Source organism: Pelodiscus sinensis, chromosome 1, assembly GCF_049634645.1.
Source record: "Pelodiscus sinensis isolate JC-2024 chromosome 1, ASM4963464v1, whole genome shotgun sequence".
Taxonomy (NCBI): domain Eukaryota; kingdom Metazoa; phylum Chordata; order Testudines; family Trionychidae; genus Pelodiscus; species Pelodiscus sinensis.
This window is the reverse complement of record NC_134711.1, coordinates 170,699-187,458: the sequence shown is the minus strand read 5'-3', so window position 1 is coordinate 187,458 and position 16,760 is coordinate 170,699. Positions and strand designations below refer to the sequence as shown.

Sequence of the window (16,760 nt, the reverse complement as noted above, 5' to 3'; positions counted from 1 at the left end):
GCTCCAGGGAAGGCTCCGGACAGCTCCCCCCTTCAGTCCTTTTTTAATGAGCCTCTCCCGCTTTTCTCCCCTCCCTCCCTCCTCCCTCGGTTTGGGGGAGGGGAAGCTTTTCTGACCAGGACCGACCAGGTCAAAGACCTTTGGATTTCCATCGGCTTGTTTGGATTTCTCCGGTCAGCCGGTCAGTTTAATCCCGGAGGGACGTTGCATGAAAAATCGGAACAGTGTTTATTAAAATACAAAAATACACGTGTTTCTCAGAGTACAGGCAGCGGTGCTCACTCCCCTCCGCCCCGTCCCTGGATTTCGAAAGCTCAGCTAAGACAGGAAAGTCGCTCCGTGGTTTAAATGGGCTAGAAGGAAATGCGCATACCCCTCCCCCCGCTCTCCGGCTCCCCACACGCCTTTCCTGAGCTCTGTTGGGGGGTGGCTGGGATGGGGGGGCGAGCTTTTCCCCCCCGCTGGGGTTCACCAGCCGCTCAGGTGAGCAAGAGAGACTGTCAATGTGAAAATGACCCCATGCGGACTCTGGTTGCTTTTCTATGAACAGCCGAGCGTATTCCTGCCTTGCAGCAGCTCCGGTTTAATTTCCCCCCCACACGCACACCCACGCACACGCCGGTTGACAGTTCTCCAAAGAGCCCTCGCTTGACTGGGGAACCCCAGCAATTGGGGTTCGGGGAAAAGCTTCATCTCTTGCCATCTTAAAAAAGGTGAAAAAAATCATAAAATTGGAGCATGGTTCACAACCATCTGCCAGCTCTCCCGCACCATCGCTACACACACCGAGCAGCGCACTCGGCTGCGAGGATGTCCTCTAGCCAGCCTGACCTAGCCTTCCCTCACGCCTGTCCCTCCTGGGAAAGTCAAAGACACACACACACACACACACACACACGCACGCTCCCCGGGCCCAGCGGGTTCCGCTGAACTGCAGGGATCTGGTGCAGTGTGGAAGCGTTTGGCTGCAAGCGAGGCCGGTTCCTCTCTCTCCCTGCTCTTTCTTTGGAAGCCATCGGGATACGTGCCTGCGTGTCCACGGATGCCCACGGAGCTGGGACACGCGGGCACCAGCACCTCCCCACTGAGATACATGGCCAATGTTGGCATTTGTTTCTTTAATACGGAGATATCTATCGCCCCCCCTCCCCCCTTCCCCCTCCGTCTCTCCCCCCACCCACGCGCACAAAAACCCCATTATTGCATTTGGAACATTTTGGCACAGTACGAATCCTCGGTGCGCTGGGGTTTGGAAATAGGATAGATCTGTAAATACCGATGCTGGGCTCTAAGAAGAGGGCTATGGAAGGGCTTTGCTTTACCGCATTCTGTGGAGCGGCTGCTAAGCACTGACCCGTCCTTGCCCCACTCCCCTCCTGCCCCTTCGCTCTCATGCCGCTTCGCCTCCTCCCACAAAGTCATGCTGGCTTTTTTGTTCAGATTCTGATTTTTTGCTTCCTCTTTTTTTTTTTTTTAAATAGAACTTACGAGTTAGAAAATAAGGGTTTTTTAATTTTAATATAATCTGCTTCTCTTATCAGCCCATAGATTTAATATATAAGCATATACAAGAAAAAAAAGTCTCTTCCCCACTCTGTACAAAAGTTGCTGTCTCGGGTGTGTTGTGCATTCTATTGCATGTAGAATCTCTGAAAAAAGTCAGATTTGCGTTTCCTGTACTTTGTCCTTGGGGTGAGTCTGAATTCTATAAGGTTCAGAGAGGGCGGTTACGGGGGGGTGGAGCGAATTCCCCAAACTGTTTTCTGTCCAGTGGGCCCCGTGTGTGGGTTTGTAGGTGTTGTAGTTAATATGGTCATGAATTGTAGGCAGCACGACTGCCCCCTCACCTGACACGCTGGCGGAAGCTGCCGGTGGCGCGGGTATCTCCTCCTCCACCTGTATGATCTCCACGGTCCGGGCAGCCGTCCCCGTGCTGCGTTGCTGGTGCCGCTTGCGAAGTTTGTAAAAGGCAATCAGCATGGCGGCTGCCAGCAGCGTCACGGCCACGAAGCAGCCGATGATGATCTTCGTGGTCTTCATCACCTCGTCCAGGCTGGTCTGCATCTTGTCGCTGGAGTCCGAGGTGGGCGCCGCCGCCGGCCGGGGCGTTTTGGTGGTCTGGATGAGCACCGTGGTGGTGGTGGTGTACGCCGGCTGGTACCCCGTCGACGTCGTGGGCACGGGCTTGGTGAATTTCGGGGAGATGTCTTCGGGGGAGATCTCTGTGGTTTCCACCGTGACGGTGGTGAAGAAGCTGTAGTTGGAAGTGTTGAGCTCGGCCGTGCTCACGTTGAGGTAGGCCGAGGCGTTGGAGTTCCCTGCCACGTTGGTGACCATGCACGTATAAACCCCCGTGTCCGTTAGCAACACGTGGGAGAAGTTCAAGGTCCCGTCGTTGAGGACGGAGATCCGGGGGTGGTTGGAAGCGTGGCTCAGGACAGTCCCGTTGGGCAGCAGCCACCTCACGGAGGACATGGAAGGAGTCCGGCACCTGAGCTCCACCACGCGGCCTTCGGAGATGTTGAGGTCCATGGGGGCGTCCATGATGAAGGGCGCGGAGCACTGGAAGGAGGCCTGGTCCACCTCCACCAGGAACTTGCCCCTCATGTGCGCGGGGGCGTGGCAGCGCCCGCAGCAGGTGGAGTTGGTGGGGATGTACTCGCGCAGCCACCAGGAGAGCCACAGCACGTCGCAGTCGCAGCTCCAGGGGTTGTGGTGCAAGTGCAGCTCCACCAGGTAGCGCAGGGGCGCGAAGAGGTCGTGCGGCAGCGAGGTCAGGTTGTTGTGGGCCAGGTTGAGCTCCACCAGCGAGGCGAGGGCGTCGAAGGCGTTGCGCTCGATCAGGCTGATCTGCGAGTTCATAATCCACAACTTCTTGAGCGAGCGGAGCCCGTGGAAGGAGCCCGGCTTGATTTGGGGGAAGTGGTTCCCCGACATCTCCAGCTCCTCCAGCCCCACCAGGGGCGTGAGGTTGGGCATGTCTCGGATGTTGCACATGCCCAGGTTCAGGTACTTGAGGTTGTACAAGCCCTCGAAGGCCCCCTCGGAGATGTACTCCAGCTTCTTGAGCTCGCCGAGGTCCAGGCGCATCAGGGAGGGGACCCGGTTGAAGGCGTAGGAGGGGATGCTCTCGATGGGGTTGTTACGGAGCCACAGCTCCCGCAGCTTGGACAGGTACTCGAAGGCCCCGCTGGGGATGACGGTCAGCCAGTTGTCGAAGAGCTCCAGCGTGTTGAGGCTGGCCAGCCCGTTGAAGGCGCCCACCTCGATCTGGCGGATGGCGTTGCGGCCCAGCTGCAGGACCTCCAGGTGGTGCAGGTGCCGGAAGGTGTCGGCTTGGATCAGCTGGATGTTGTTCTCCATGAGGTTGAGGTGGCGGGTGTTGGAGGGGATGCCCTGAGGGACCTCGGCCAGGCCGCGGCGCGTGCACACCACCTTGCTGGACTGGCTACTGCAGGAGCAGACGGCGGGGCAGTTGGGGGCTCCGGCCCAGGCGGCGGCGGCCGCCAGCACCCACACTTGCGCCGTGAGGTAGACGACCGAGAGCAGGGCGGCGTTCCAGGTGTGGTGCACAGTGACCTGCCACAAGAGCTTCATGATGTGGCACGTTCATAATTCACCATCGTCCGGGATGTGGCACGGAGCGGAGAAGGGGCCCTGTCCCCCGGCGTCCACCCAACGCCGGCTTCTCTCGCCGGCCGGCCGGCCGGCCAGCCGGGGGTCGCAGGCCAAGCGGCAGCCCAGCCCCAGGCCCCGGCCGGGCAGGAAGGGGTCTGTGCGCGACTCTCCGGTGTCACCGCAGGACTGCGCTCCCGCCGGCCCCCCCGCTCGGCTCCAGCGCTGAGTTAACAAAGGGGAAGCGGGAGGGGAGGGGAAGGGGGTGAAAGACAAAATGGCTCCTAGTCGAGCCGGAGCCGGAGCCGGGGAAGCCGCGTGGAAGGCGCCGGGCTGGAGGTGAGGCCGCTCGGCTAGGCGGGGGCATAGCTGCCTTGTGCCCCGCGGAGCCGCGCTGCCGGCGCTCGGCGAACGTGTCCTTGGCTCCTAGCGCCGCCGGCGGCTGCCAGCTGCTGCGGCCCCATCCCCGGAGCGTGCCCCGGCCCCTCGTCCTCGGCCCGGCGGCTCCGTGCGCGCCCCCCTCGCCGCGGGGGCTCTGCTGGGGGCTGCGGCGCCTCGCCCGGCTGCAGCCTCCCCGCGCTCCGAAGTGCCGCTGTCCTGCCGGGCGCGTCAGCAGGGTGGGCAGGGCGGCCGGCTCCCCTCCCGCGGCCCCGGCCGGCTCCCCCGCGCCTCGGAGGCAGCGAGCGGCGGCGCCAGCCCTCCGGTGCCGTTAGCGTCTCCGCGGCCCGTCGACTGCGGCGGCGGCGGCGCGAGGAGGCGGAGGCGGCGCGGCGGCGGCGGCACGGGACGCGCCAGGCTCCGGGACCATCGTCCCCGGCTACCCGCGCCGGCGGCAGCCCGGGCTCCCCGCGGCGGGGCTGGTGCAGGCGGCAGCCGCGCGGGCTGCTCTCGCATCCTTTTGTCCTTCAGTGGCACCGGGAGTGAGCTGCTGACGCATCGCGCCGGCCCGGAGCCTCCCCCTCCCCGGCCCTCCAGGGGTTAACGGCCGGGCGGGCGGCCCGGCTGCGGGAGGCGCCTCCGCGGGGCGGCCGCTGCCCGGGGCCGGGGTCGGAGCGGCGAGGCGACCGGGAGCCCTGGGCTTCGCCCGTTCCGCGGCGTCCCCCACGTGCCCCGTCCCCGCCCCCGGCTTTCCCGGCGCCCCCTTCCGCCGCCCCGGGGCTCTGGAGGGAGGCCGGAGCCCCGGGGGGGCGGGGTCACCCCCGCTTGTGACCGGGGAGAGTGGGGGGCGGCTGGAGTCTCCCCGCGGGGCCCGTGACTGCCGGATGGGGGGGTCTGGATTTGCCCCCCCCCCCGGTGACTGCGGGATGGGGGGGGTCTGGATTTGCCCCCCCCCGTGACTGCGGGATGGGGGGGGGTCTGGAATTGCCCCGTCCGGTGACCGCGGGATGGGGGGGGTCTGGAATTGCCCCCCCTGTGACTGCGGCATGGGGGGGGGTTGGAATTGCCCCGTCCGGTGACCGTGGGATGGGGGGGCTGGACTTGCGCCCCCCCCAGTGACTGTGGGATGCGGGGGGTCCTGGACTTGACCCGTCTGTGACTGCGAGATGGGGGGGTCTGGAATTGCCCCCCCCGGTGACTGCAGGATGGGGGGGGTCTGGACTTGCCCCCCCCCCGTGACTGCAGGATGGGGGGGGTCTGGACTTGCCCCCCCCCGGTGACTGCGGGATGGGGGGGGTCTGGACTTGCCCCCCCCGGTGACTGCGGGATGGGGGGGGGTCTGGACTTGCCCCCCCCCGGTGACCGCGGGATGGGGGGGTCTGGACTTGCCCCCCCCGGTGACCGCGGGATGGGGGGGGTCTGGACTTGCCCCCCCCGGTGACCGCGGGATGGGGGGGTCTGGACTTGCCCCCCCCCCGGTGACTGCGGGATGGGGGGGGTCTGGACTTGCCCCGTCCGGTGACTGCGGGATGGGGGGGGTCTGGAATTGCCCCCTGGTGACTGCGGGATGGGTGGGGTCTGGACTTGCCCCGTCCGGTGACTGCGGGATGGGGGGGGGTCTGGACTTGCCCCGTCCGGTGACTGCGGGATGGGGGGGGTCTGGACTTGCCCCCCCCCCGGTGACTGCGGGATGGGGGGGATCTGGACTTGCCCCCCCCCCCGGTGACTGCGGGATGGGGGGGTCCAGTGGCCCAGGGAGAGGAGTGTGGCGTTGCCCTCTCCCACGTCTCGGGGGCTGGGTCGGCTCGTCCTGTGATATAAGGGCAGGGCTCTGGAGTGGCCGGGGGGGGGGGGGGGCTGGGATCTGCCCTTATCACGGTGTGGGGTGGGGGGGCTGCAGTTGCTCTAACACCAGCCTGGGCGGGGGGGGCAGGTGACATGCAGGACGGTGTGGGGCTGTGCTCCCGCCTGTGGCGCCCCGTGGCGAGGAGGGGGCAGGCAGGTGAGTGCAGCCTGGCTCCCTTCAGGGCGGTTCCTGAGGCCCCTTGTGCCCTGCAGAGCACTGCCAGCCGCCTGGCCGGCACCTCCACCTGCCGGGGGGGCCGGGCTGCTGCCTCCCCAGCCAGGGGCCCTCAGCTGACGTTCCACGTGGCTGCGCTTGGAGTCAGCACGGCGCGTGCTCTGGAAACACCCGCTCCCTGCACAGTGGCTGTCAGAAAAGCAAACCCAGCGTGGGAATCATTAGGAAGGGATCAAGAACAGGACGGAGAATCTCTTATTGCCTCTGTATCAGTCCATGGGACGCCCGCAGCTTGAGCCCGGCGTGCAGACGCTGTCGCCCCATCTCCAGCAAGATCTCTTGGCCTTGGAAAGGTTCAGCAAAGGGAAGAGAAATGCTGAGGGGTTTGGAACGGGTCCCGTACGAAGAGAGATTGAAAAGCCGGGGACTTTTCAGCTTAGAAAAGAGGAGACTAAGGGGGATATGGTAGAGGTCTGTAAAATCATGACTGGGGTGGAAAAAGTAAATAAAGAAAAGATTTTTGCTTGTTCCCATAACACAAGAACTAGGGGTCACCAACTGAAATGAATAGGTAGCTGGTCTGAAACCAAAGGCAGTTTTTCTTCAGTGCACAGTCAACCTGTGGAACTCCTCGCCAGAGGATGTTGTGAAGACCAGGAGCTTAACAGGGTTGACGGATGAGCCAAATACATCGATAGAGGTTGGATCCATCAATGGCTGTGAGCCAGACTGGCCACGGATGGTGTCTCTAGCCTCTGTCAGAGGCTGGAAGTGGGTGACAAGGGAGGGATCACTGGATGATTCCCAGTTTGGTTCACTCCCCCTAGGGCACCTGGCATTGGCCACTGTGGGCAGACAGGACCCTGGTCTGACCCAGCCTGGCCACTCTGATCTTCTTACGTATTCGGCATAGGGGCCGGGATCCCAGTGGGCTGCAGGCCCCTTGCGGCGGCCTGGCTGAGCTGTACCTCCCTCCCCCCCGCCGCCCCCCCAGCTTGGGGTGTGCCAGCGACGTGCTGAACACATCGATGGAGAGGACCGAGGAGCCTTGGCCCAGGGGCCGTGTCGGGGTCTGCGCGGTGCCGGCGCCTGCCTGGGGCTCTGACAAATAGCCTGGCGCTGACTGACAGCGCCGTCTGTGCTGCTGCTCCGGGCGCGCTGTGCCATGCTCTGAGGAAGGGGCCGTGGGCGGGCAGGGGTCTCGGGGGCCTGGGAATCTCTTGCCCTTGCATTCGACATCGGCCCCTGGCGCGGCCGGACGAGGTGGTGAACGGGCTGCGCTCGCCGCCCACCTCCATCGTCAGACCCGGTTTCTGCTGCTCCCGCGGGCGTCCGGCTGTAACCGTTGGCGGCTGCTGCTGCGGAACGTGGGGGCTCCGGTTCGGCTACTCGGCTCCGCCGGGCCTGCCCATGGGGTCGGGGGGACGGCGCTTTGCAGGGGCTGGGTGAGGCTCTGGCGCCCGCGGGCAGAGCATAACAAGCTGCTACTGCTGCCGGCTTCTCCGCACGCTCCAGGGTGGGCTCCGGCCTGGGGCTCTGCCGACCCCACCTCCCGCAATGACTCCCAGCCGGGCTCGGCGCGGCTCCGCACGGTGGAATTTGAGGGTTTGGGGGGATTGGTTTGGAAGCGACATCCACAAAAGCCAGGCCGAGCGCGCCAAGGACGCCCGCTGGCGCCCTCCTAGTCGGCAGAGGCCACAGGGAAGGTCGTTTGTGCAGCCTGAGCTTGATGCCCCTTGTCGCAAGAGGCTCCCCTGCCTTCTGCGTGCCACACCGGCCTCAGCAGGGGCCTGCCTGGGACAACCGGGGCTGGTGTCCGCAGGACCGCTGCTGGCGGGGTGCACGGTGCAGGGGCAGAGCATGCAGGAGGGGAGAGGAGGGTCTTGTGAAGGCGGCTGATGCTGCCCTGGGGAGGTGGCATCGCCTGCCTGCGCCCCAGCGCCGTGGTGCGGCTGGCCCCTCGCTGGGGGCCCTCGCTTGCCGGGAGGATGCCAGGCCGACGGGAGCTGCGCTTTGCACAGCTGGGGGTAAGCGTGCCAGGAGCGCCGGCCCCGGGTGTCTGGAGCGGAGGGCCAACACCTACCCGGCGGTGCTGCCGGTTTCCGCCTGCGTCTCTCCGCGCCTGTCTCCCAGCTGTCAGCGGGGGGAGAACCCTGCTGGATCGCACTGGGGAATCGTGGTGTGGAATCCGCTAATGTGTGTGAAGCGGTGTGATAGCGCGCGGGGAGCGCCATGGAAACGCCCGGGGGATGCCCCAGGACCCGTCTCGCCCTGCGACAAGGTGGCTGTAGAACTCGGGCCTTGTCTGGCTTCAGTGCTCCGTGTGCCCCGTCTCGCTGCGCCAGGTGGTGTTCGTGGGGAGGGCACAGCCTGTCAGGGGACGGGAATGGGAGCGGGCTGGCAGGGGAGGGGATCTCGGAGACCCCCCAGCAGAGCATGCCCAGTGTGGCCAGCACCTGGGGAGTGGCCGTTCTGCCGACCTGGGTGTGCGAGGCCGTTTGCACATACCACGTTCTGCCAACCTGTGTGATGTAGTGGGGGTACCTTGCTGGTTGCTATGCTGAGCAGTGGGTTGTGAGTGACCTCCACTGGCTGCTGGCTGCAGCACGGCCCAGCAGGGCAGGGGGTGAGTCATTATGCAAAGGGGGCTCCAAACCTGTCTGACCAGTTATCTCCCAGGGTATGTCTACACTACCCCGCTAGTTCGAACTAGGAGGGTAATGTAGGCATACCGCACTTGCAAATGAAGCCCGGGATTTGAATTTCCCGGGCTTCATTTGCATAAGCCAGGCGCCGCCATTTTTAAATCCCGGCTGGTTCGAACCCCGTGCAGCGCGGCTACACGCGGCACGAACTAGGTAGTTCAGACTAGGCTTCCTAGTCCCAACTACCGTTACTCCTCGCAGAATGAGGAGTAACGGTAGTTCGGACTAGGAAGCCTAGTTCGAACTACCTAGTTCGTGCCGCGCTGCACGGGGTTCGAAGCAGCGGGGTTTTAAAAATGGCGGCGCCTGGCTTATGCAAATGAAGCCCGGGAAATTCAAATCCCGGGCTTCATTTGCAAGTGCGGTATGCCTACATTACCCTCCTAGTTCGAACTAGCGGGGTAGTGTAGACATACCCTCAGGGAGTGGAACAATGGGAAGAAGGGGAGTGGAGCCCTGGCTGGGGGCAGGGCTGGAAGTGAGGGAGTTAGTTTCTGTCTGGGAGCATGGAGGAGACAGCCTAGGGAAAGGGGCTGGGATTTAGGGGCCCAGGTTCCCCATCTCAAGGGGGGCTGAGGCATCCTAGGCCTGCCCTGGAACCAGATTCCATCTGTGCTGGACTGTACCCTGGAGAAGCAATAAACTCCCCCTGTTCTACTGGCTGGTGGAGTCTGTCCGTGCCATTACGGGGGTGCAGGAGACGGGAAAACCCCAACGCGCCATCACAACCTGGGTGTGTGAGGCCATTTGCACACGCCCCTTCCTGCCAACCCGGGAGTGCGAGGCCGTTTGCACACCCCCCATCCCACAGATCCATGGGGGGGGGGCATTTGCACATGCCCTGTCCCACAGATCTGGGGGGGGGGTTGCACACTCCCTGTCCCACCAACCCAGGTTTGCGGGACCATTTGCACACTTTTAGATCCTTGAGAACCGCTCTCATGTCCCCTCTCTGTCTTCTCTTTTCCAAACCAAACAAGCCCAATTTCTTCAGTCTTCCCTCACAGCTCATGTTCTCTGGACCTTTCATCATTCTTGTTGCTCGTCTCTGGACCTTTGCCAATTTTTCCATGTCTTTCTTGAAATGTGGTGCCCAGAACTGGACACTAAACTCCAACTAAGGCCTGGAAGAATGACTCCTCGTGTCTTGCTCACAGCACTCCTGTTCATGCCGCCCAGAACCAGCCCCGAGGCAGACCCCTGCGGAGCCCCACTTGTTCTGCCCTTCCACCAGGACTGGGAACCTTAATAATGAGGGGAGAGGGGCCGCGCCGGGCAGGGAGGTGAGGGCTCCGATTCCCAGCAGGGCGAGCGAGGTGCAGGCTGCTGCAGCACAGGCCTCGGGCGCTGAGGATTTATTTGTGTATCAATATCTCATCTGCATGAGGGGACGTTAATAGCAGCGCCGGGTCCCGGGAGCTTTCCCGTCCGTCAGCCAGACTGCCTGGGCCTCTGACCCGCCAGCTCGTAAATTCCTCCTCCCTTCGCCTCTGCCGTGCCCCTTCCCGGGCAGCCGGCAGAGCCGCCGCCGCGCGCTAAATCCTGCCTGCCTGGCTTCCGACCTGCTCCCGCCTCGCCCCGGTGCTTCGTCTCAACCTTTGGCTGCCGCCCGGCCGCTTGCAATCCCCAGGGCGGCGCGGCCACGGAGGGTGAGGGGCGGAGGGAGCCGTTAGCGGCGTGTGTGCCGGGCAGGGGTGCCTGCAGGGTGTTCCACATTTGGCATAGCAAGAGGCCTGTGACATGTCCAGCTGATCTGGTGGGGGCCCGCTCCCTGGGCCGTTGGCCCGCTGGCTGGCTAGGGGTCAGACCTGCACCACTAAGTCCGTTTGGAAGTTGGCTTTCCGTGGAGGGCCCGGGCGTGTGCCTAGGACGGACCGTGAGTCCGCAGCTCCCCTCTGGCACTGCAAGCCACGGCGAGGCAGGCAGATCTCCAGGGTCTGATGCCAGCCGCCCCGCCCCATCTGCGGCACCCCGGGGGAGCGACACTCTCCCGCTGCCTCCCAGAGCGGCATGGGAGAGCTCCGGGGGCCGGCGAGGCCGGAGACCTGGCAGGCAGCCCAGGGCGCCGTGTCCACGCCTGCGCCTGTGCCACAGGAGGGCACCAGCAGCACCGCCCCGGTCTCCGCAGAGGCGTCGCTCCCTCCTGGCCCCACCTCCGCATGGCAGGAGCTGCAGGGCCTGGCAGAGGATCTGATGCCGCAGCGGCCTGCAGGCCAGGCTGGCGGGGTCCCGGGTGCAGAGTTCCAGAGCGTGCCCCCCAGCGTGGCCGTGTGCTCGGGGCCGGGACTCACCGCGCTCTGAGCATCGTTGGAGGGACAGGTCGCTGGCACCCGGCACCGCTCCCCATGCAGGGTCTGGCTCCGTCTTCCCCAGCACAGGGCTCGGGACCAGTCTGAGCAGCTCCAGGGGAGCCTTCTCGCTACTCCTCCATGGCCCGGGCATTGGTGTCCTCGGCCAGTGCGCGATGCCGCACCCATACCAGCCTCATTCTGGTCTCCATCAGCCTTGGTGCCCCCCGCTCCAGCGCCTAGCCGGGCGCCTGCTGTCCCGCAAGCGGGTTCCCAGGCGGCTTAGGGGCTGCCCCCAGGGGATCCGTGGGGTTCCCTGCGCTGTCCCACGTACCGCGCTGGGTGGCCGGTGCTTCGACCCGGGGTGGGCTCCCAGCTGCGAGGAGCTTGGTGTGCGGAGGAGGCGGCTCTCCACGTCGGCGTCACAGGGCATATGCAGCCTCCCTCCCTCTCCTGGCGGGCAGAGCCATCGGGGACTTCACGGACAGCGCGGCCCCAGCGTTCTGTCAAGAGGGCGTCTCGATCGGCTTGCTCCGCCCGGCGGCTGTCCGCATCCAGCGCGGCATTGGCCTGCACGCCCGCCACCTCCTGGGAACGGGGACCTCTTGGCCAGCAAGCGGAGCCGGCGGCTCTCCATCCGCAAGTCGCGCCGTGCCCTTCGGAGTGGGCGCTCCCAGGCGGAGCTCTGCGCCAGCACTCGGAACACGCAGGGCTGCACGACGTGGTCACGCGGCCGGGTTTACACGGCCCCTCAGCACCAAGCTCTCGAGGAGGCCAAGCAAGACCTGGGGACCGGTCTGTTAGTGTCTTCAGCCACCAGTTAGACACCGGCCCAGAGAGGACGCTTATTACGTTTGCAGATGATCCCGGGCTGGGCGGGGCTGCGAGGGCTTTGGGGCATGGGTCAGAATTCAGATTGGTCTGGACATGCTGGAGAAATGGGCTGAGGTCAATAGGACGAAGTTCCATGTAGGAAGGACCAATCCGTTTCACACACAGAATGGGCAGCGACTGGCTAGGGAGGATCCTGCAGAAAGGGATCTAGGGGGCAGAGTGGGCCACAAGGTAAATATGAGTCAACAGTGCGACGCTGCTGCAAAAAAAGCCAACATGGTTCTGGGCTGCGTGAACAGGAGCGTTGTGAGCAAGATGTGACAGACCAGGCCGTGTCCGGGCACAGCTGAGGGCGTCCGCTCAGGGCGAATTGCTCGAATCCGGGGCTACTTACAGCCCCCGACTGGCGACCTCTCCACACAGGCCACAAACCAGTCCCACAGAGCGCTACAGCAACCTGCCTGAAGCCTCCCGAGCAAAACCCCTCCGACACCCCAGCAATATCCGTGCCCCAGATGGCCCCGGGCCTATACACAGGTGGGGGGTCCTAGCACCCAATCCCACCTACCCCGAACAAGTTCTGTCCGGTTCCAAGAAACCAGCCACAGATCCCTGGTCAATTTACCCTCTGGACCTTACCCACAAATCACGCTGGGCCAATCCTTTAGAATCTATATCTAAAGGTTTATTAACACAAGAAAGAAAAGCCTGAGAGTGAGGTTATTAAAGTACAGTATGTTACATGCACCGAATCTCCCAGTCCTCGATGCAGGCTCTAGCAGAGATGTTGCAGCTGCTGGTTTAAAAGTTCTTATTGCACATCCTACGATCAGGATGGGTTCACAGGTCTTCCGGGCGCTTCAATCCCTGCAGTGCTGCCTCTGGGATGAAGTGCTGAGCTGAGAACAAAATGGCATCGACCACATGGCCTCTTTTATCCCCTTCCTGGCCTCTTCTTGTATGCAGCAAGTCACCTGGTCAGAGGCCAATCTCTATGTTCCCTGCTGGCTGCCCTCAGGTGACAAATCCCATTCTTTGGGTGTGTCCATAGCCTATTGAGAGTCATTGTTCCACAGGGCTTTGCTACTCAGCCTGTCCATAGCCATGCTTAACCACATTCACAGAAATATTCAGCTTCCACACAGATTACAGATTCCTACCTACACACACAGACATTATACACTCACATAAATAGCGTACATAAGATCAACCAACAATAATCTCCCATTCAATACCCCACATGGCTCCCCCCACACCAATTTCTGGGGCCAACACCCCCACCTAGGGGTGCAGCAGCGATCTGGCTGCTTCCCTCCAATTCAGCAACGTGACACAAGACACGAGGAGTCATTCTTCCGCTCTGCTCTGCATTGACTAGGCCTCAGCTGGAGCCTTGTGTCCAGTTCTGGGCACCACATTTCAAGAAAGATTCAGAGAAACTGGAGAAGGCCCAGAGACGAGCAACAAGAATGAGGAAAGATCGAGAGAACAAGCGGTAGGAGGGACGACTGAAAGAATTGGGCTTGTTTAGTTTGGAAAGGAGAAGACTGAGGGGGACATGGTAGCGGTTTTCAAGTATCTAAAAGGGTGTCACAGGGAGGAACATAAGAACGGCCGGACTGGGTCAGCCCAAAGGTCCATCTAGCCCAGTGTCCTGTCTGCCGACAGTGGCCAGCACCAGGTGCCCCAGAGGGGGTGGACCGAAGACAATGATCAAGCGATTTGTCTCCTGCCATCCCTCTCCAGCCTCTGACAAACAGAGGCCAAGGACACCATTTTATCCCCTGGCTAATAGACTTTTATGGACCTAACCTCCAGGAAATTATCTAGCTTCTCTTTAAACTGTTATAGTCCTAGCCTTCACAGCCTCCTCTGGCAAGGAGTTCCACAGGTTGACTACACGCTGTGTGAAGAAGAACTTTCTTTTATTAGTTTTAAACCTGCTCCCCATTAATTTCATTTGGTGTCCTCTAGTTCTTCTATTTAGGGAACTAATAAATAACTTTTCTTTATCGGCCCTCTCCACACCACTCATGATTTTATAGACCTCGATCATATCCCCCCTCAGTCTTCTCTTTTCTAAACTGAAAAGTCCCAGTCGCTTTAACCTCTCTTCATATGGGACCCGTTCCAAACCCCTAATCATTTTAGTTGCCCTTTTCTGAACCCTTTCCAAGGCCAAAATATCTTTTTTGAGGTGAGGAGACCACATCTGTACACAGTATTCCAGATGTGGGCGTACCATAGTTTTATACAGGGGCAGTAAGATGTTCTGGGTCTTATTTTCTATCCCTTTCTTAATAATTCCTAGCATCCGATTTGCCTTTTTGACCGCTGCTGCACTCTGTGTGGAAGTTTTCAGAGAACTGTCCACGATAACTCCAAGATCTTTCCTGATTTGTCGGAGCCAAATTAGCCCCCATCATACTGTACGTATAGTTGGGTTATTTTTCCCGATGTGCATTACTTTACACTTATCCACATTAAATTTCATTTGCCATTTTGTTGCCCAATCACTCAGTTTGGTGAGATCTTCTTGGAGTCCCTCACAGTCTGCTTCTGTCTTGACTATCCTAAACAGTTTGGTATCAGAGACAAATTGTTCTCCTTGGCCTCTGAGGACAGGACAAGAAGCAATGGGCTTAAACTGCAGCAAGGGAGGTTTGGGTTGGACACTAGGAAAAACTTCCTGCCTGTCAGGGCGGTGAAACACTGGAATGAATTGCCTAGAGACGTTGTGGAATCCCCATCCCTGGAGATATTGAAGAGCAGGTTGGACACACGCCTGTCAGGGTTGGTCCAGACGGTGCTTGTTCCTGCCTAGGGATGTGCAATATCGGTTAATTGAATAGTCGAGTAACCTCATGGATTGTTATCAGTTAACTGACTATTCTATAGTCCCCAGGGGCGGGGCCGGCAGCCAGTGTATCCGAGGCAGCAGCGCAGCGCGCCAGGCAGGAGCTGGTCCAAGAGGGGAGCCCGTTTAAAAACCAGCTCCCCTTCTGGACCAGCTGCCTGTCGCCCCGCGCTGCTGCCTCTGATAAAGATGCAGCAGCCCCTGTCTAAGGAGGGTCTGAACTCCCGGACCCAGTGTGAGCCAGAACTGAGCCGGGCCGCCTGCCCGCCCGGCTCCTCGTACTCTTTAAAAGCAGAGCCGCAGCGGGGGCGGGTTCGGGAGCCAGGACTGAGCCGGGTCGCCTGCCCGCCCGGCTCCTCGTACTCTTTAAAAGCAGAACCGCAGCGGTGGCGGGTTCGGGAGCCAGGACTGAGCCGGGTCGCTTGCCCGCCCGGCTCCTCGTACTCTTTAAAAGCAGAGCCGCAGCGGGGGCAGGTTCAGGAGCCAGGACTGAGCCGGGTCGCTTGCCCGCCCGGCTCCTCGTACTCTTTAAAAGCAGAGCCGCAGCGGGGGCGGGTTCGGGAGCCAGGACTGAGCCGAGCCGCCTGCCCGCCCGGCTCCTCGTACTCTTTAAAAGCAGAGCCGCAGCGGGGGCGGGTTTAGGAGCCAGGACTGAGCCGAGCCGCCTGCCCACCCGGCTCCTCGTACTCTTTAAAAGCAGAGCCGCAGCGGGGGCGGGTTCGGGAGCCAGGACTGAGCCGGGTCGCCTGCCCGCCCGGCTCCTCGTACTCTTTAAAAGCAGAGCCGCAGCGGGGGCAGGTTCAGGAGCCAGGACTGAGCCAGGTCGCCTGCCCACCCGGCTCCTCGTACTCTTTAAAAGCAGAGCCGCAGCGGGGGCGGGTTTAGGAGCCAGGACTGAGCCAGGTCGCCTGCCCGCCCGGCTCCTCGTACTCTTTAAAAGCAGAGCCGCAGCGGGGGCGGGTTTAGGAGCCAGGACTGAGCCAGGTCGCCTGCCTGCCCGGCTCCTCGTACTCTTTAAAAGCAGAGCCGCAGCGGGGGCAGGTTTGGGAGCCAGGACTGAGCCAGGTCGCCTGCCCGCCCGGCTCCTCGTACTCTTTAAAAGCAGAGCCGCAGCGGGGGCGGGTTCGGGAGCCAGGACTGAGCTGGGCCGCTGGCCAGCCTGCTAAAACTGTACCGGGGTGGGGGGCATGCGAGTGGTCTGTCGCATGAATCTATCGGCTCTTGCTCGTCGGTTATCGGCCGCACTGGCACGTCCCTGGTCCTGCCAGGCGGGCAGCGGGCTGGGCTCAATGACTCTCGAGGTCCCCGCCCGTTGTCGTGTCTCCGAGTCTCAGGCCATCCTGGAGGAAAGGGGGAAGCCAGGTGCCTGTGCTCTCCGCCTCCCGCCCGCCGAGACGAGGCCGGCCTGTGTTCATGCCACACGATGGTCGGGCTCCCGAGGGCCTTGAGCTGCTCTTCCCGCGTGTCCACCGCCAGCTGCCAGGGCCACCCGTCTGGTGGGCGGTGGCCCCATGAGATGGTGTTGGAAGCCGACTCTCCCCGTGAGATCTCCTGCCCCCGCCTGCCAGCTCCGGCCTGACCCGAGCTCCCGCCTGCTGCCAGCCCCCGCCGCCCCTTAGCTCTGGGGCAGGGCAGGCTCCGGGCGCTGCGTCACCTGTGTGAGTGGTGGGATGGCTGGTGGGGGGGCCGCACGTGCAGGGCCTGGCGTTAATCGGGGCTGTGTGCACCTACCACGCCGCGTCTCCCTCCGCGCCCATCTGCAGCTCCCTGGGTGCTCGTGCCAGAGCCAGGCGAGGGTTTCCCCCGGCGCGTGCCTGCACAGCAGCTCCGGCACCCCCGGGCGTGGGCCCACACTGCCCTGTGTTCGGTTCTTTCCTGTCGGTCTCTGAACCGTGCGGGGGCTGGAGCAGCTGTGACCGGGCAGGGGCCGGCTTGCTGGCTGTGAGCCCCCTGCTCTCCCCTACTGGGCAGCCCTGAGACGCCCTGCCCCACCCCCTGCCTGCTCGCGCCCCTCTCCTCCCTTCCCGCTGAGCTCCTGGGAGCGGCTGGCCCCAAAGCCGGGT

General features: G+C 62.5%; 2 protein-coding genes across 2 annotated transcripts in view; one reads left to right on the top strand and one right to left on the bottom strand.

Moving 5' to 3' along the window:
- Nucleotides 1-16,760, top strand: part of SND1 (staphylococcal nuclease and tudor domain containing 1) — a 314,287-nt gene that overhangs the window by 278,588 nt on the left and 18,939 nt on the right. The window lies entirely within an intron of this gene.
- On the bottom strand, nucleotides 1,500-4,678 carry LRRC4 (leucine rich repeat containing 4). The gene has a single exon (XM_075924111.1). The coding sequence runs from the start codon at nucleotides 3,595-3,597 to the stop codon at nucleotides 1,660-1,662; it is 1,938 nt and encodes a 645-aa protein (XP_075780226.1). The 5' UTR covers nucleotides 3,598-4,678; the 3' UTR covers nucleotides 1,500-1,659.